The sequence below is a fragment of the Indicator indicator genome, chromosome 11 (genome assembly GCF_027791375.1).
Source record: "Indicator indicator isolate 239-I01 chromosome 11, UM_Iind_1.1, whole genome shotgun sequence".
In the NCBI taxonomy this organism is placed as follows: Eukaryota; Metazoa; Chordata; class Aves; order Piciformes; family Indicatoridae; genus Indicator; species Indicator indicator.
In genome coordinates this window covers 25,755,373-25,774,737 of record NC_072020.1, presented here as the reverse complement: position 1 = coordinate 25,774,737, position 19,365 = coordinate 25,755,373, and the positions used below count along the sequence as shown (strand labels likewise).

The window sequence follows — 19,365 nt, the reverse complement described above, 5'->3', positions numbered from 1 at the left end:
CTGATTGTGGCTAACCAAAGTTGAATAATTAAAATTAGCCTATCTTAAAATTGTAGAATCATTAAGGTTTAAAAAATACCTTCAAGATTGAGTCCAACCGTAACCTACCATGACCACTAAACTATATCCTGAACTACCACATCTACAGCTTTTTGAACACCTTCAGAGATGGTGACTCCACCACCTCCCTGGGCAGCCTGCTCTGACACCTCACCACTCTCTAAGTAAAGAAGTTTTTCCTGATGTCCAATCTACCTCTCCCCTGCCACAATGTAAACCCATTTCCTCTTGTCTTATCACTGGTTACTTGGGAGAAGAGAGCAACATCAGGCTCACTACAACCTCTTTTCAGGTCTTGATGTTGACATCACAAATACAATATATTAAAAAGCATTTTGCCTAGGATGTAATGGCATCCTTGTATTTTCCTCTTCTTAATGTAAATAGCCTGTTTAATCCTGTTCTTCATTATTTCTTGGTCAACTTCAAGATTTTGTCTCTTCAGGAAAGACTGCTGTAGCTTCTTTTAAGGAGTTTTGTGTGCTAGGATGAATGTATATCATCTGTGAAGCTGGAGGTATAACTGTAGAGCATTGATGAATGTTGCATTACAGACAGCTGTTCTCTAATCTTGTAAAGCTGTTTATTAAAACCAGAGACATCAAATGCCTCTGTATTGGCCTTTTGCATTTAAGCATGAAGTGTAGCTGACAGAGCAACACTGCTGTTAAAGTTGTGGTCTTATCAAAAACAGTGCAAGCTAATGCTCTTGTGAGAATCTATTTATTGTGACTGTACAGAAGTACCTACTTCATTTTCTTATTAATAGCAAAACATATTACAGGAAAATCTATGGCAAAATGGTGGGAGTAGATAAGGAAACATTACATTCTTGCGTTCTGTATATAAAAATAATTCCAAAGAAGATATCCAGCGACAACGATAATTTCTTTTTATAAGCCTGAGTTAAAAACTGCCCCCTATCACTGAAGAGCTAATGGTAAATTTTGTGAGACTTCCAAAACTGGAAACCTGATTTTTTAATTATTTTTTTTTTATCTAAGCAAGAAAACAGACTGAATCTTCATCCCTTGCTTTAGCAGTTCTTGATGTTATCTGACTTTTAGAAACAAAGCTAAATACTGAGGGTCATGAGTCATCTTCTTTTCAGCCTGAGCCAACTCCAGTTTCAGTATGTGTGTGCTTGTTGCCTTATACTGTGACTTTTTCCCTCCTAAGTTAGTCATTGTTATCTCTTGGCACAAGTGGAGAAGTTAAAAACGTCAACAAGCATGAGGCATGCTAAAAACATGCAAACAAACCTCTCGTGTAATCTTCCAAACCCCAGAGCATTCCCATTCCCATTACTGTGTTGTTTATGAGCCCATCTGATCTTCTGATCACATCCTGGTAGAGGGAGCAGGGAGATGAATTCCAAGGCAATAGTTTACTGGCCAGCAGTGATGTCCTAGAGGCCCTCTCTGGTTAACTTCTGCTGGTGTGTCCAGTGCCTGGAACTGACATGGCATTCATAGGGAAAAGGCAGCAAAGAGACTAGAGGTCTTTCTGAAACTTTCTGTTGATCTTTTTGCAAGCTTTGTTTTTTGAAGAAATCTCTGTATATGTATCTATGTACCAAGAAGGTACTGGAATTATTTAATTTTGATAGTTGTTTTTGGCACTTGAGGGGTGACTAAATACATCTTATCCCATAGGCTTAGGCTGGCTTAGGTGAAATTGGTGAAGCCCGTGTGGTTTGTGGTGGTTTCACTGAGATGAGTTTGAAGTCATCTCTAAAAAGCTGTCATGGGAAAAGACGGCACAATAAGCAGTTAATCAGGATGCGAATCAACTGATTTTTGAAAGCAGCATATCTCAAAATGAAAGTCTCTTACAGCAAGCGGTGGTTTGTCGTCTGTACTGCCAGAGTTTAACCACTGGCTCAGTTGTCCTTGCTTGCAGAATAAGCTATTGAGCTGGATGGGTTTTTGAGATTGTTATGGTGAGGGGGTTGGAAGAGACTGAACTAATGTTGCCTACCTATCTAGTGTGAACATGGCAGGGGTTTGGAACTAGATGATCCTTGAGGTCCCTTCCAACCCTAACAATTCTATGATTCTACTTTGGTAGAGTGTCCAGGCTACTTTAGTGGATTGATGAGGGCAGACTGAGTGTCAGCAGCACAGCAGACTGTTAGGATATCGCTGACATCTTGCTTTTTGATAGTGTTTACAGAAATACAGGTCGAGCATCTCTGCTAGTCTCTGACAGACCAGTCACTGAAGTGGGGAATACTGCACTGTGTTATTTTTTTTGGTCATTTTGCTTCCCTGATTTCTAACAAATTGGCTTCTTCCGTGGGCATATTGCTTGAACCAACTTTTAAAGACAGCAGTTCCCCATCTCTTCCCCTCCTCTCCTCTCTCTCCCGCCTCCTGTGTGGTATAGGTCAGAAAACATTTGCTGACTTAAAATGGTATTTATTATTGACTTTTAAATCTGAGTGGGCTGGTAACCGGGATACAGCAGACAAGTGTAAGGAGGATAACAGCATGTTGAAGTGATCTGTGTTGCAAGCTTTGGCTATGATGCAGAATATGAAAGAATTAGAAAGTTGATTCTCTTTGCCCTTAGACCTGAAAAAAATGCGGTCAGTTTTACCTCTGGTAAAACGCCTTTTTGAGGACCCTGGGGTGAAGACTTAATCTGGTGAAGAAGGAGGTGGCTGAATTCTATGGTGCTGTTTTATGTGGATTTATAAGGGTGGACCCTAGAAGAGCTGTGCACACTGGTGTGTGTGATAGGGCAAGGAGGATGCAACTCCAAGCAGCGCAGGGACCTGCTGCTTAGCCATGTGGTCAGAAGGTCCTCAAATGTGCTGGCTAGCACTGGCTGTCTTCAGGTGGTGGAAATGTGACCCTGTAAAAAGGCAGTGATGTGTCAGTGTTTTCCTCTGATTGTGCTATGGCATCAGCAGACTGCTCTGATGGCTCCTTGAGGTTGCTTTCTTCAGGATATGCTCAGCTATACTTTGTTTGTGAGTAATGCAGAGGCTATTCTACTTTTCTATGCCTCAGTTTACACAACTGATAAATGTCCTCATGTCCACATTGTGTCCTGCTTCTTGCTTACGTGTTTTAATGAGTATTTCTTTAAAAATAGCTATGGTGGTAACACTGCTGTCTTCAGTGAGGGATGAGGTACTCTTCTGGGTTGTTATTTCAGATTCTGCAAGTGCAGGCTATGGTTGCTGCCTCACATATTTTAAAACAGCCTTAAAATCATCCACAACTTTCCATCTAGAAGACTTCTGTTTTCAGATAAAAGCTTGTAATCAGCTGATAGGAAGACTGCTTAATATTAAACTCTTGGCATGATCTTCTGATACGTTTTTTGGACTGTCCCCATATTCCATGATGAGATGAATAATCCCAAACAGTTCCCCTGTAAGAGCAATCTTGCAGCACCTGATACACAGAGATCTTGTTGCAAATGGAGAACTCAAACTCTTTGTCAGGAGATGCATCTTATAGAGGCATGTATGTTTACCTTCATAGCATAACTCATTTCAGATCCCTGCACTGCTGTAATACTATGGACTTCTTTTTATCCACTGCACACATGTTTTTCATGCTAATTTACACTCTAACATTTTTTTGTGTGTGCCTTTGAATATGGGAATAAGATTGACTAGGATACAGGCATCATATGGTAGGACTTCTGTTGGCATGTAAAAAGAGATAATAGTTGCAAATGCAATTAAAGGTTAATTAATTCAGATAATTTAATCAGATGTACAAATAGAGAAATCTTCTAGTCCTTTGACTCTCAAAGTTGAGGGTTTTTTTGTTTTTGTTTTTGTGGTGTTTTTTTTCTGCTTAAGGCATGGTATCTTTCTTGTAAAGGGGAAAAAGAAGTGTCTTTTTAGTTGTTTGGAGGCCTCCCAATGCATATAAAGAATGAAACAAAGGGGTAGGAAATTTATGCTTTAAATCCTGGGTCTAATTTTGCTGGAGAGGTGTTTTCTCAGGGCTGGAAAATCATCAAGATTAATGACCTCATGTGGAAGAAGAGACTGATGTGGGACAAGTTGAAGGATGATTTATTTGTTTAGATTTTTCTCCACAAAAGGTTTAATGCAACACAGTTTAATACTTCCTTTTTCTGTGAATTTGAGTGGGGTGTCATCATAGGGTGTTAAGATCAGAGGAGTAGCTTGTCAGCTTGTGTGGCTTTTTGCCTGAACTGGGTTTAGTTGAACATCTGTATTCTGGAAGCTGAGGAGAGGTGCAGAGATCACCTGTGTGGGCCTTGTCTTATCTCACTCATGCGACCTTGAAAATGGATGCAGGGAACCCTTATAAGGACCCTACTGATGACACTGAGATGCTAGAGTGTGTCCAGAGAAGAGTGGCGAGGCTGGTGAAGGGCCTGGAGCATATGGCCTATGAGCATCTGAGGGTTGTTCAGTCTGGAGAAGAGCAGCCTGAGGGGTGACCTCATCGCTCTCTACAACTGCCTGAAGGGAGGTTGGAGTGAGAAGGGGGCAGCCTCTTCTCCTTGGTGGCAAGCAATAGGACCGGAGGAAATGGTTACAAGCTGCACCAGGGGAGGTTTAGGCTGGATATTAGGAAATACATCTTCACTGAAAGGGTTATCAAACATTGGAATGGTCTGCCCAGGGCAGTAGAGGAGTCACCATCCCTGGGGGTGTTCAAGCAGTGTGTGGACCTGGTGCTTAGGGACACGGTTTGGTGCTGACCCTTCAGTGCTTGGGTCGAGGGTTGGACTGGATGATCTTTGAGGTCTCTTCCAAGCAGATGTATTCTGTGATTCTGTGACATTTCAGATGTCTCTTTTTGGAGCAAGGTCCTACCCTTTAAAGCTGTAGATCAAAATGAGAAGAATCCCTGGTACCAGCTGGAAAATATCAAGAGAGAAACACCCAGTCCTCACACAGAGGGATAAAACTTCCACAGCAGTAGGAAGAAGGACCTGTAGACTCTCTTGAGTTTAGAGTGAGTAATTTTACAGTGTAAAAATTCAGAATAATGCAACATAGGCATGATGTGACATAGCCATGTGCTTGAGTAATATCGTGTGCAAACAATTGCTATATGAATGAAGGATGAAAATAAAGATAGGTATCAGAAGAAAGGCAGGTGATTAAAATCCAGGGTAAAGAATATCAGTCAGGAAATCTGCCTCTTTAGGGTAGAAGTCTTGCCTAATTTCAAAGATTCTGTTAATGTTTTCTTGAGCCTATATTCATGAAGGAGGTTCCTATCTAAAGATGGTTGAAGTGTGGGGGTGCTGAGCACATCTTTTACTTTCTTAATAGCTTGATCTGCATAAGATATGTCATTTATTGTTTGGTTATCATCCTTTTGTAATAAGTAAAACTTATATCTGCTAGGTACTTGGCATGTGAGCTTTTTTTTCTATGTCCAAAAATGTACAAGACTCATCTGTGTCTTGCATCTATGTTACTTTCTGATTTTGTAATTCCCCAGTCTAATGAAAGCCAAATTTACCTAAGTTGCTTTTAGTCAAAGCTGTTCATGTTCTAGTCCTGTTCCATATCTAATGGCTCTTGCATACTAGTTCCCATGTTACTGCATGTCCCATGGAATCAGGTCTGAAGGACAGGCACACAGTGATTTCGGGCACGCTGGCAGAGACTTCTGAGCTGCTGTGTTTTTCAGGTCCCTCCTCAACTTGGAGGTAACAAGCCTCCCTTTGGAGACGGAGGGCACTTGAGTTTTCACTCGCTCCTACTTCAGCAGCCAGACCAAAGGTTTTCAAGTGCAAAAAAGACGTTATCAGGGTTGGTGTGATCCTCTTCTGCAGACCGTTTGAAGGTGCCGCTAAGCAGAGTTCCAAGCATTGCTGAGGATCTGCCAAGAGCAGGTGAGGAGTTCCTGGATCTGCTTTGCCGAAGAAATGCTTATGTCATCCAGGGGAACAATTTCTTTTTCTTTCCTTGCATATTGAGTGCTTTTTATACTCTTCTGTACAGCGAGACCTTGACTGCTTCATGAAACTAAACCTGTTAAACTTTAATAGTTTTTCTACAAAACAGTAAATTACTGCTGTTCTTCTGGAAGTGGTTAAGAGTGCCTGCTGTCCAGCCCAGAGCAGGCTGGCACCAGCTTGTGCCAGGAGCTACTGTCAATGAAATTAATATTGTTCCCAAGAGGTCACATAATGGAGCGCTGCCAGTACAAACAATGGTGCTGCAGGTTCTCAAATTATTAAAGCTGTAATGCAAGCTGCTCTAACCAGAGCTTGTTCACCCAGCTTGGAGGCCACTCCCACTCTCTGAAAACCTCAGAAGCAAGAAAAGCAGAAGTCAGCAGTTTTTTTATTTGTGATTTGTTCTGTTTCAAGTGTCGTACAGGTTTTTGAATTTGGATTAGGGCTACCCTGGCTACATTGTAGAGAGCTTGGTTGCTTGCAGCCCTTTGCTGATAGCTGATCAGTGTTCTGAAAAGCACTTTGAGACCTCCTGGCAGAATGCTCACAATTGTTCCCGTTGCACAGGATGGGAAACGACTTGCTAAAGATTGTGACCACAGCAGATTCAGGAATAAACCCATGTACCCTGAACAGAGTGGTGCTTTGTCCAGCAAGTCAGTTGGTCTCTGGAAAAAAAACAAACAGAACCTAAACCACAACAAAACAACAGCCACCACCCCCCAAACCCAAGTTTTGTGCAGCTGGTGGTGAAAGTGTAACTCTCTGAAAATTTAGACATTAAAAACATACTTTTGCACACTTGTAAAGCAATTCATGGACTGTTTGTGTGCAACCCATGCAAAAAAAAAAACCCGAACCCCAAAAAACCCAACCCAAAACCATTGCCACAAATACAGACAGTTCTCAAATAGTAAACTGGCAATGTACTGCTAGGTATTTTCATAAATCATAATCAAAGCAATGATATTTTTACTGTCTTTTTGTAAGTGAAACATTAACTATACTGCTGTTATTTAAATGTGCAAAACTGACTGTAAATTACTTCTGGAAAAACTAAGATTTTAATGGATTTTCTTATTCAGTAATATATGTACTCTGACATTTTATGCTATTTGTCAGCATTGTTCACAGCTGACTTGCTGAATATTTGCTAATATTTGATGTTTTGTTCCTGTGTCTGTATTCACTGAAAAAGCTGAAGCAATATTAGGTATTTTTCCCTTCTGCTGCTTGCTGCAATCTGGCACAAAGGTGAGCATCCTTGCAAGAGGGTCATGAGCCTGTACGGGGAAAAATCAAGTACGTAACCATCCTGGTTTTGCCTGACACCAGAGAGGGAGCCTTTGAACTTGCATCCACATGATGCGTGGTTGATAGTGACTGATGAGATGAATCACTTTTCTAATTGATTGCCTGCTTTTACATTTTTATTATATTTAATCTCTGGTAAATGCAGGCTGAGTTCTGGGACCAGTATTATCTGCAGTAGTGTTGACACTGGCTGCTCAGTAGCTGAGACATAGCACATTGGGTCATGTGATGGGGAGAAGTCTTGGTGAAAGGCTAATGTGAAAATATATAAGCCTTTTTTTAAATGCAAGGTGTGCCTAGAAAACTGGTTTTGGTTGCTTTGCAGCTCCACAGACTTTCTCTCCTGTGTCCAATGCAGCTGGCTGGAGGAGCAGAATTAAGTTGTATCTGCAGATGGAGCAGGAGAGAATTAGGTTTGGGTTTGAAAGGACTTTCTCGCAGTTGTCTGATCCAGCCGCTGGCCTCAGCAGCACAAACTTCAATGCCAGAGCAATTGTGCAGGGCCCTGTCTGGTCAAGTTATAAAAATTACAGTAAGGAGATTACACAGCCTGGGCATTAGTTCTCATTTGACACGATTTCCACATGACATTTCTTTTTTTTCTAATGCCTGCTTTTGAGTCAGGGTGCCTGGCTTGCAGAATGTTTTTGCCAAGGTGATGTGCTGTCCAGCTTTATTTTTTATTTGAAAATGTGTCATGAGAAGATATTTTGCTGGCAATGCAAGAACTGTGCCAAGTGAGGTACTTCTAAAAGTCTTTAAGTGTACAGACAGCCTGCGTTTTCCTCCTCCTGATCTTTCTCTTCATTGTTTTATTGATGTCTTCATTTAGATCTGTTTGAAAGGAAATGAATTGTAGAATGTTATGGTCTCTTTAAAGTGACCAAAGAGAGAGTCCAACCACCCTGCAGTGAGCAGGGACATCTTCAATTAGATAACTAGTCTCTACCCTCTCTCATTTTAAAAACATTAGCCCTTGTCCTGTCACAACAGGCCCTGTTAAAAAGACTGTCCCCATATTTCTTATAGGACCCATTTAAATGCTGAAAGGTCTGCCCAGAGCCCTTGCTCCAGGCTGAACAGCCCCAACTCTCTCAGCCTTTCTTCATAGGAGAGGTGTTCCAGCCCTTTGATTGCTGTCCTCCTTTGAACCTACTCCAACAGGTCTGTGTCTTTCTTGTGCTGAGGACCCCAGAGCTGGACACAGTACTCCCGATGAGCGTCACCAGGGCTGAGTAGTGTGACAATCACCACCCTTGACCTGCTTGCCATACTTCTTTTGATGCACCCCAGGATATGATTTGCCTTCTGGGCTGTGAGTGGACGTTGCTGGCTTGTGTCAAGCTTTTCATCCACCAGTACTCCTGTGATGGTTTAAAACTGTCTTTTTAATTTTTCTTCACAACCCCCAACTCCTTCTTCATACAGCTGCTCTCAATCCCTTCATTGCCCAGCCTGTATTGATACTGGGGATTGCCCCAATGGAGTTCAGGGCCTTGCACTTGGCCTTGTTGAACCTCACAAGTTCAGCTTCTCATGAGATTGAACCTCATAACCCACTTCTTCAGCTTGTCCAGGTCTCTCTGGATTTCTGTGTGAACCACACCCCTCGGTGTGGTGTGAGCTGCAAACTTGCTGAGGGTGCACATGATCCTGCTGTCTATGTCATAAGTGAAGGTATTTAACAGCACTGATCCTAGCACAGACCCCTGAGGGACACCACTTGTTACTGAGGTTGGTGAGGCTGGACTTGTCCTTGGTGAAGCCATGCTGGCTGCTTGAATCACCTATCTATTATCCATGTGCCTTAGGAGGACCTGTTCTATGATTTTTCCCAGGCACAGAGGTGAGACTGACAGGTTTGTAGTTCCCAGGGTCCTCCTTTCTACCTCTTTAAGAACGAGTGCAACATTTCCCTTTTCCCAGACACCAGGGATGAATGGTAACCCACCACTGGGAAGGTGTTTTTAATTATAGTATGAAATATCCAGTGCACAGCCTATTGAAAGCGCCAAAGAATGTATTATTAAATGATAATGTGCATCATTAGAAATATTAACAGGTGCATAAAATTTTAATAATCACCAAAAATTAACCACCCACCTGCTCGTGTGTGCTACCCTGCAGATCAAAACTAAACCAGATGCGGATGGCTGGGAACATGGTGGTAGATTACAAAGACCTTCCGCTGTTATTTGTTAGATGCTGAGTGGTAAAGAGAAATAAATGCAGCAATAATGCTCATTTTTTTTATGGTGACAGTCTGCACAGTGCCTGTTTTGTACTGGAAAAAAAAGGGAGGATGCTGCTTCCCGGTGAAATGTTGCTGACAGCTAAGAAGAGTGAAATGCTCTGGGAAGCTTTTAAAGGTAGCATGTTCTAATGTTATAAAAAAATCTGCAAGATTCTGGTTATTTCTTCTTTTCATATTTAATGAACTCTCATTGCATATATTGTATTGACAGATGGGTTGAAAAAGTCAATGATGTTTTTATAACAAAGAGAAGAGAAAACTTGTTTTAAGCTCTGTTTCTGTATTGTAAACTATGGCTGTAGCCTGCGCAGTCTACCACTGATCTATGGAGTTAAATGAGATGGATTTCTGTTGTGCTTAAACTGATGCCCTTCCATGAACGTGAAGGTGGGAGGTGAAATTCTTCATTATGGATACCTTTGAATTTTGTCTTGGTTTTTGGGTTTTGCTTGTTTGTGGAGTTTTGGTGGGTTTTTTTTTTTTTTTTTTTTTTTTTTTGGTGGGCATAGTTAACTTCCCTTTTCCATTGATAAGGCAGAGACACTGAGGATTTATGAGGCATGTTTTATGCCCTCATTCCTTAGATAATTTTAATTCAACATAAACAAATGCTTCCTCTGAGCACAGCTGTCCCTTCCTGCCTCCCTCTGCATCCCAATGCTTTAGCCTGTGCCCCTGCTGCCCGCCTGGCTAGCAACTGTTTGTATGGCTCTCCAGTGACCTGGTGGAGGGAAATAATCAGAGTTAATCTGAATCATTACTTAATGAGCCAGTTCAAAGCTATCAGTCCTTCAGCTTGGTTCAGGACAGGGTTTCACAGACACACGTGGAAGCACAAAGCAGAGGAGCAGTGGGGATGAGAAGGTGAAGGGAGGAGGTGGAGGGAGAACCTGACCTGCTCTTCAGCATCCTTGTTTTGTGGTACTTTAATCTGGCTGTGGAAACGCATCATTAGCAGGAGGGTGGCCATCTCCTATTTTAAGGAACATAAAGTTTCTCTATCCCAGGCATCCCTCTCTGCCAGTTCACTTTTCTCTCAGACTGAGTGGGCTTCTGTGTCAGGGTGCTGCAGCTTTATCTGAGGCACAGGATATGGACAGAGGAGTTGGAGCCTGTGTTGATGCCTTCCTGAAGCTGGATTTATCCAGGGCTTTTCTCCCACGGTAGGACTGGGAAAGAGGGAGGAGAGCAACTATGCAGTCCTGGTGTATTGTTTTCTGTGATACTCTCTTCTATACTTAACTGCCCTCTGTTTGCAATGCTCTTTTCTTTACCCAGATTTGCTGTGTGCTAAATTACACTCTTTGCTAGGCTATGGAGACTTTAAAAGTGTCTGGCTTCTGCCAGATTAACTAAACCAGACTTCTGTTTGAGGCATAAACCCGTTCAGCCACATTTGATCTGGTTCTGGAAAAAACAGAAATGCTTCTGAACACATTGCTTTCCTGACTGTTGTCAGCTCAGAAATAAGACTTTAAACCCAAAGAGCACTGCCTGCCTTCATAAAAAGCAGCCATCTTCTTTGCAGAGCCCTTTCTGTTTGGGGAGAGGTGAGAACGAGCCATAAATTGTGGATTTTTCTTCCTTTTGTGAAATAACTTATGCAGATTCATTGCAGGTTCCTGATATAAAGAAAATAGGTGCAAATGTACTCTTCAGCTTTCTTTCACTAATGACCCGTTTGGGATTCTCCAGAGAGCTTTGCAGGCTCACGTGGGGACTCTACAGTGAAAGCTCTGCTGAATACAGTTTTATCTTTTTACAGCTTTTTGACCTTTTTCATGCTACCAACAAGTATATGGAGTTCAAGGCGATCAGGGGAAAATCCTTCCTTTATAAAGAAAATCCTTTAAACAGATCCTTTGAAAAGAGTTTTATATTCAATCTTACATAAATAATAACAGAGAGAACTGTTCCATGGGTTGTTCTTTGTTATCCATGAATTCTGACAGTGAGTTTCAAGAAGAGCAATGGGGGAAGGTTGCTCGTTATGAATGTTATTTGGCAGGAAGTCAGGCACATTCTACAGTTTCATATGAATGATATCTGCTGAAAGTCAGCTAGCTTCCCAACAAACTCTGCTTGCTGTGCCTTAGCAACCAGGAGGAGAAATCTGCTGCCACATGGAAACGGATTGGGATTCATGACAACACTCCCTATATGCACCCACCCTTGAACAACGGTAGCATTTCATCTCCTAAATGCAGCACTCATCTCTTCTTTCTGCTTACCTCCCCTGCAATTTAGGTGCTAGCAAGTGATGTCAAATGCAAAAATTCAAAGGTGGCAAAGTGATGAACCAAATTGGTCGTTTCCCCTCCCTTCCCCCACTCCTTGCGTGGCATGAGCAAGCCCTGGGAATAAATGAGCATTTACTTCTGCAGAAATTGCTGCCTGCTTGAGTTGCACGTTGAGGAGGGTGTGTCGGGCAGGTACAGCCCAGCTTTGTTCCAGGGTTCCTGTTCAGATTAGGACTGGAGTGAAAACTCTTTTATTTATTATAGCTGCTTGCTCCTAGCAAATCTTTTTGAAGGGAAAAACCCCACAGGGTTCCATCGGTTGTAACTGTTGCAGTGGTTTCTGTCACTGTTAGGGCATTATAGTTGTCATGGATTGTAAGGAGAGAAAGAAGTCTGTCTAGGAGAAAAATAATTACTTTTTGACTTGTGTGTGGAGTAGGACAGAAGCCTGAGGGAAATTAAGTAAATACCCCTGGTGGGTTTTATTTTTTTTTTAATTTTTCCTGAGCCACTGTATTGTTAAAGGATAATAAAGAGAGAGAAGCACAAACAGATGATTGTTTTTGAGAGTGGATTTGGATTCAGCTTTATTTATTATCCTTTTCCATATGCTATCTCTCACCGTTGGAATGCAAGAAGTTTCCAGCATGGATACTTGTGAAAGTGTATTTTAGGTTTGGATGCGTAAATGCTTGTTGGAAATGTGTCTGAATCTATAATTTCCTTTGTGGTCACATTAGTCAATTTAGGATTCAGGTGTTGAGTAGCTGCAGAAATCCCCTTGTCAGGGAGCAGAAGCCATCTCATTACCAGGTAGTCTGTGCTATGCCATGTGCATTTCAAAATGAGATGATTTTTTTTCCCCAGGTTATTTATATTTAGGGAATAAGCCATGACAGGACAACACTGTAGAATTTGCTTATTTTAAATATACTGAGTAATCCAATTTGTAATGTACAAGGACTGCACTGAATTCTTTAGAGATGTAGTGAGACTGCCCTGAAACTATGAACAATTGCTTTCTTATGTTTGTGTACAAGTACTTTTCTACAACTGCTTAGCAGTGTGGAGTTGATCATGGGCATGTTTGCAAATTAAGGCCGTATCAAACAGACCAATATTGATGAATACACTGAAAACAGGTGAAGCTTGCGCATTGCAAACTCTTAATGTGGCATTACACAATAATATTTGGTAGCACACCAGTTAAAAACATAGTTATTTGAAAAAGCTGGAGTGTAAGCTTAAACAGTTTTCTGGAGGGGAAGAGCCCTGATTCTGCCTTTTCTTGCTTCTTGTAGTTTTAATATAAATCTCACTGTAAAAGATTTAGAAAAAGGAATCATAAATTGCCAGATTAGAAAGGACCTCAAGAATCATCTGGTCCAACTTTTCTAAGTAATAGTATAAATTTAAATGAGAGGGCCTAGCACCTTGTCAAGCAGAGCCTTAAAACCCTAGTGTAGGGGAATCCACTACTTCCCTTGAGAGATGATTCCAACAATATCGATGAATAATCTTGATTAGCAAAAATCTCTTGCACCCCTATTTTTGTCAGAGCTCTTCTTCTTGCTAACTGCACAGGAATATCAGAAGCTCTCTTTCCCCTGCATAATTGAAATGATTATTTTCCTACAATTTCTACAGGCTCTTCTGTAGCATTACAATGTGACATCTAATGTAGATATGTTGCTGGCTGCTGTCACTGTACTAAATCCTAGCTGAGGAAAGCATTTGAACTGGAGCTCCAAACACTCTTGATTTTTTTTTTTTTTCCCCCCCTGAGCATGATGATGATTAAATTGCTAGCAGATGTATGGAGCTTCACTGATGCTACTGTGACTGCAGTGCTTGGCAATGGCTGAAATATCAGCAGTTGTTGCAACAGCTTGGGCAGGAGGCAAAGCACAAGCAACTTGTAAGCAAGTCATCCTCTGAAGCTGAGATGAGGCCAAAGCAAAATCTCACATCTAAAACCAAGGAGAAAATTCAAATGTATCTCCAAAAGGTATGGCTGAAAGTGTGCTTTATAGTATCTTGAGCCCTTGATAAGAACATTAACTAGGTTGTAGTAAATGCATAGGGATTTGCTTTAGTGAAGCCAGCTTAATAGTCTGCTGAGTAAAGAACTAAGTCAGTATCACACAGTAAGATACAGCTCGATCTTTGCAACAGGGACCAAAGTGTGCCTTTGTTAGTACACTTTGCTTGTTCTGTAGTATTTTGTGGGGGAAGTTTTTGAAACCTTTCAAAAGTCAGTGCTCATATGCTAAAATATTATCATCAATGTCTTTGCATGCTTAGCTTTAAACAATGGTGGAGATTCTCTACTTGTTTAAAAATAATTGCCTGGTTGAAGCAATGCTAATTATAAACCTAGTCATAGACCTTGCAGAGTAGTTTTGGTCATTGAATTAGCTACTGCTCTTAAAAATCTAGCTGGAGTATTTTATTCTTTGAGTAATAATTCCATGAGATAACAATATAGAATGTAAAGAAAATTTCCTTCTGGTTGTTTTTAATTACTTTATTCTAATTATTCTGTTCTCTTAACATCATTTCTTTAGTCTCTGTACTTCTAATGGTTTTAAGTAGCACAGTAAAATCCTTTGTAATTTTTCCAAATTTCAGACTAAGTTACTTGTAGTGTATTCAGATTTGGATCCTAGACAGTACTATTCCAAAACTTCTCCTGGGCCACCTGTCCTGACTGTTCTCTCCTGTTATGTGCAAGTTGAGTGCCCAAGCTAGGATGCCATCTCTGTACCTGGTTCATACTTCATGCTCATGATTGTCCAGGCCAGGATGTGATCTCCCTGCCTTTCTTCCTGCATCCTCAGTAGGGAAGCTGAAGCCACCTATGCACAGACACTTGGGTGATGGGAAAGCCCTTCTGGAGGACACCCAGTGCTCTAGATCTGCTCCACGTATGGTCTCTTGTCCCAGGACCATACATGCTGCCACATCCACATCATCCCCCTGACATATGGTTTGGCAAAGTGGCTCAAGGTGGTGAAGAGGCAGAGTGGGCCACTGAGGTACCAGTGCTTGGAAAGCAGCACTTGGCATGGGCACCAGTAGCTGTTCCAAGGTGGTTTTCATAAGAGATGGGTTGTTCGCTTGATGACTAATGAAAAGCACATTTTGGTTCATTATGAGTTATTTTCAAATGTGTTTTGAATTGGGGTGTGTGTGTGTCTCAAAATCATTTGGGAGGAGCAGACTGTATTTGCCAAATACCTCCAGGGAGGAATAGTAGCAGCCCAAAGGCTGGGGTTTTTAACAAAGCTTTAACTCCTGATCCCTTCCCTCCTCTTCCTCTCTCTGTAAGGGGATGGCCCAGTTTGTCCCCAACAGCCAAAGCAGAGTCTGCTGAACAGAGATGTGCTTGGTAGCAAAATGAAGAGATGCTTTTGCTACCTAAATATTTAATTAGAAAAGAGGATCTAGCTTGGTAGCCAAAGTCTTAGAAGTTGATTTGAGTTTCAGCCTGGCTACAGTGAGTGTTCCAGCATTGCATGGCAGGCTCTTCTGGGCTCTCCAGCATTACATGATTGCTACAGGCTGATAGAGGTTCAGGCTGCCACTAACAGAAGCCATTGCCCTGTCTTCCCTTTTCCCATTTCAGGGCTTTGAATTCCCTCTCTCTTCCCCTCATCAGAGCTAGCACTGTCTGGACTGAAGGATGAACTAGAAGATTTTATATTTTAATATTTCTCCCCCAGACTCACCCATTGTCCTATCACACTCCTTGATGAAGAGTCCCTCCCCAACTTTCCTGTAGGCCCCCTTTAAGTACTGGAAGGCCACTATAAGGTATTTTCAGAGCAATCTCTTCTCCAGGATGAACAACTTCAACTTTAACCTTTCCTCACAGGGAAAGTGTTCCAGCCACTGGTCATCTTCACAGTTCTCCTCTGGGTCTGCTCAAGCAGGTCTATATCTTCCTTATTCTGGGGACCCCAGAGCTCAGCAAGGTGTGATGGGAGTGGAGTAGAGGAGCAGAATTGCCTCCTTCATCCTCCTGGCCATGCTTCTTTTGCTTCAGCCCGGGATGTGATTGGTTTTCTGGGCTGTAAGTGCATATTTCTGGCTCATATTCAGTTTTTCCACCTACTAAGTCATTCTCTGCAGGACTACTCTCATTCCACTCATTGCCCAGGCTATATTTGTGCTTGGGATTGCCTTGATCCATGTGCAGGACCTTGTACTTGGTCTTGTTGAACTTCCTGAGGTTTTCATGGGCCCACCTCTCAAGCCTGTCAAGATTCCTCTGGACGGCATCCCTTCCCTCTAGAGTGTCAATCACACCGCTCAGCTTGGTGTCCTCTGCAAATTTGTTGAGGCTGCATTCAATCCCTGACAAGGATGTTAAATAATACTGGTCTCAGACCCCTGAGGCACACTACTCATCAGTGCTCTCCATTTGGACATCGAGCAGTTGACTGCAACACTTTGAATGCAACCATCTAGCTAATTCCTTATTCGCCAAGTGGTCCACCTGTCAAATCAATGTCTCTCCATTTTGGAGACAAGGATGTATGTGGGATAGTATGAAATGTTTTGCACAAATCCAGGTAGATGTCATCAGTTGCTCTTCCCTTGTGTATCAATGCTGTAACCCTGTTGTAGAAGGCCACCAAATTTGTTCTTTTTGCTGAGTTTGGTCTTACACTGTCAAGTTACTGCACCCTGCAGTAGTAGCATTTACCCTGCTTGAGGTTCAGCCATCTTCTAAATGCTAGGGACCAGGCCAGTGTGGTGCCAGGGGCTATAGTTCCCAGGCATCCCTGGAATTAGGTTGCTGATGATAACATCATTAGTGGCAGCTTGGGAATGGAGCAGGGAGGGGGAAAATCAATGCCTGAGCTTTGACCATGCTGCTGCAGTGAGTGGGGCTTGTCAAATGAAAGACTTGGATAGAAACCAAGTGAAGTCGTGGTATGTAGGGCTGCTGTAGAACAGAGATGCTAATAATGTACTGGCTAGGAAGAGTAAGTGGGATCTGAGGCAGTGCTGCACTGTTGTAATGTCTTTGTTGGGTATGGGAGAGGGGAATTAAGCTTTTATCTTCTAGTGTCTCCATATGGAGCTACTGTTATGTGTGGAACCATGCTAACATTTGTGATGAGCGTGGAAGGGTAAACAGAGTTAGATACTTCTGTGGTTCCTTTTGTTTCCCTTCCCTTTCTAAAAATACAGTAATGAGAATACAGGGAGGAAAAAAAGCAGGTGGCATTGCTGAAATATGGGTTCTGGAATTCTTGCAGGGTATGAAGGATGCATTTTTAATTTTTTTTGTTTAAATGCTTAGTGTATCCCAAGTGCGACTTGGATCCTTCTCAAAGTGAGGAATTAATTATGCTGCCTATAAGTTGGAGTAATGTGAGGGAGCACTACACAATCCTCCTGTTGTGCTGCCAGTGCACCTGCACAACGTCTTCTGTTCCACTTCCAGGCTTCTTTTAGACAATGTTTATTTGTGTCTCATGTGGCTTGTGGTGAGATAGGAGTTGCCAGTAAGCATCAGAATAGAGCACCTCTTAAGTCTGCCAAGATAAGGAGGTATCATAGTGAGTAAAAGTGGGGTAACCTGCCTCTTGTAGAGATGTGTATCCTGTCTCTGCCTTCCAGAGTTCTACTTCACTGTTAATTTTATAACTTTAAATCCCTAATCTTGATTGATCAGTGGTTAAGATTTTGGCATTTGCATTTCCCTGCTGTGAAGAGTTATGTAATTTTTCCTACGATCTCTGGTATGAATCCTCTCTAATTTCACTCGCTGATCAGTTATTCTCATGCTACATGAAACAACACAGAAAGTCTTTTCTCTGTGCCATTTCATTATTTGGTATAATTGCATTATGCCTCCTGTAATCTCTCCTTTGTAAGGTAAATTAGTCACAGGCTTTTCTGTCTCTTCTGATATTAAAATTTGTCCAAATCCCTTACTATTATTACTACTGTTATTGTCTGAATCCTCTCTAACATCAGAGCATCCATTTTTTGAGATGCTATTACTAGTGCAGCATGTGGCATGACAGAGATAATGCAGATCTAACTTAGACCAATGTTACCTCCCCACTGGTCACCATTTTATTCCTCACTTGTCTGAACATTTTCTTTAACTACATTTAGGAATTTAATTTAGAAGAGTGGTCTTCCTTTAGAAGTGCACTGTGACCCTGAGGTGTTTTTATTGAACTGATAAAGTTTGCTTTAAGAGGTATTAGAGCCTGTGAAATTACACTTTCTCTAGTACATGCTGATTTTAATGTTGAGCTCATCATGATACTACTGTCTTTTCACCTAGCTTTTTTAGGTTTATGTTGAAACTCTTTACTGTTGTTTCTGACCTCTTCTGACCCAAATAATTGTATGTTGTCTACAGACTTTTTCACCTTATTGATCATCCTCTTTTCTAAGAATATAGGTAGTAAATAACACAGAACTGAATTTACCACACCTCACCTAGATTGCTGAAACTTTTTTTCCATACAAAATCTAGAACAAAATTAAAGCTCTGCCAAATTGTTTTGCAGACCCTGTCCAGAAGAATTTCAAATCCCTATTTGGAAACTCCTTCCAACAAGGTACTTGTCAAAATTCTATTTAATTCTCTTTCATCAAACAACATACTAGGAATGTTATTGTACACAAATACAGGCTGGGCAAGGAGTAGCTTGAGAGCAGCCTTGAGGAGAAGGACTTGGGGGTATCAGTGGATGAAAAAGCTCAATGTGAGCTGGCAATGTGTGCTTGCAGCCTAGAAGGCCAACTGATGCATCCTGGTGTGCATCAAGAGAAGTGTGAACCAGCAGGATGAAGGAGGTGATTCCCCCCCCTCTACTCTGCTCATGTGAGACTCCACCTGGAGTACTGTGTCCAGTTCTGGATTCCCCAGCTTCAGAGAGATGTGGAGTTGCTGGAGCAGGTCCAGAGGAGGGCCACAAAGATGATTTTTTCATTAGAACTTGTCTGTTGTTCAAAGGTGACAGATAGTAAACCCTCTGATTTTCTAAGGCTGCCAAATGCAACAGTAGTACAGCTCAAGGGGTCGTCTGCAACCCATGAGACACTGAGTATGGCAGAAGTTGGGATGCTTTTTCTGTGGAGCTTTGGCTGCTTGCTTGTTGGTTAGCTGGGGAGAAGGCATTGCTCAGAGGGAGAGAGCAGACAGTGGTGAGGCAATTTACTACCACAGGAATAAATCCCTGTTTGTCACAGTTTTCAATTTCTTTTTTCATTCAGATTTATGGAGAAAGTTCATCCTGTGCTGGGAGAGCTCTCAGGAATATTTTTACTCTTCAAGCTTCTGACCTGATTAAAGACAGGGTGTACCTTACTGGCATTTGCAGGTAACCCAAGATCACTCATTTTAATCAACTGGATGGGAATTATTTGCCTCTGTCTATGCCCTGATTTGACAGGAGAGTACAGTTCTGGGATTGAGATTTTTATGTTGCTGAGAATCAAAAATACTTTCTAAAAAATCTGTTTAAAATTCATATATTTTAATCTTTCCTTATGTTACTTTATCAGCTGCAGAAAGTGGCAGTGGCCTGATTGTATGCCCATTAA

The 19,365-nt window shown here is 41.7% G+C and overlaps 1 protein-coding gene across 2 annotated transcripts in view; it reads left to right on the top strand.

The window, feature by feature from the left end:
- Nucleotides 1-19,365, top strand: part of RAPGEF5 (Rap guanine nucleotide exchange factor 5) — a 165,393-nt gene that overhangs the window by 13,170 nt on the left and 132,858 nt on the right. For both annotated transcript variants that reach the window (XM_054385178.1, XM_054385179.1), the window contains exons 2-3: nucleotides 18,327-18,377; nucleotides 19,036-19,142. In XM_054385178.1, coding sequence (XP_054241153.1) covers nucleotides 18,327-18,377; nucleotides 19,036-19,142 — 158 coding nt within the window. The remainder of the gene's footprint in view (nucleotides 1-18,326; nucleotides 18,378-19,035; nucleotides 19,143-19,365) is intronic.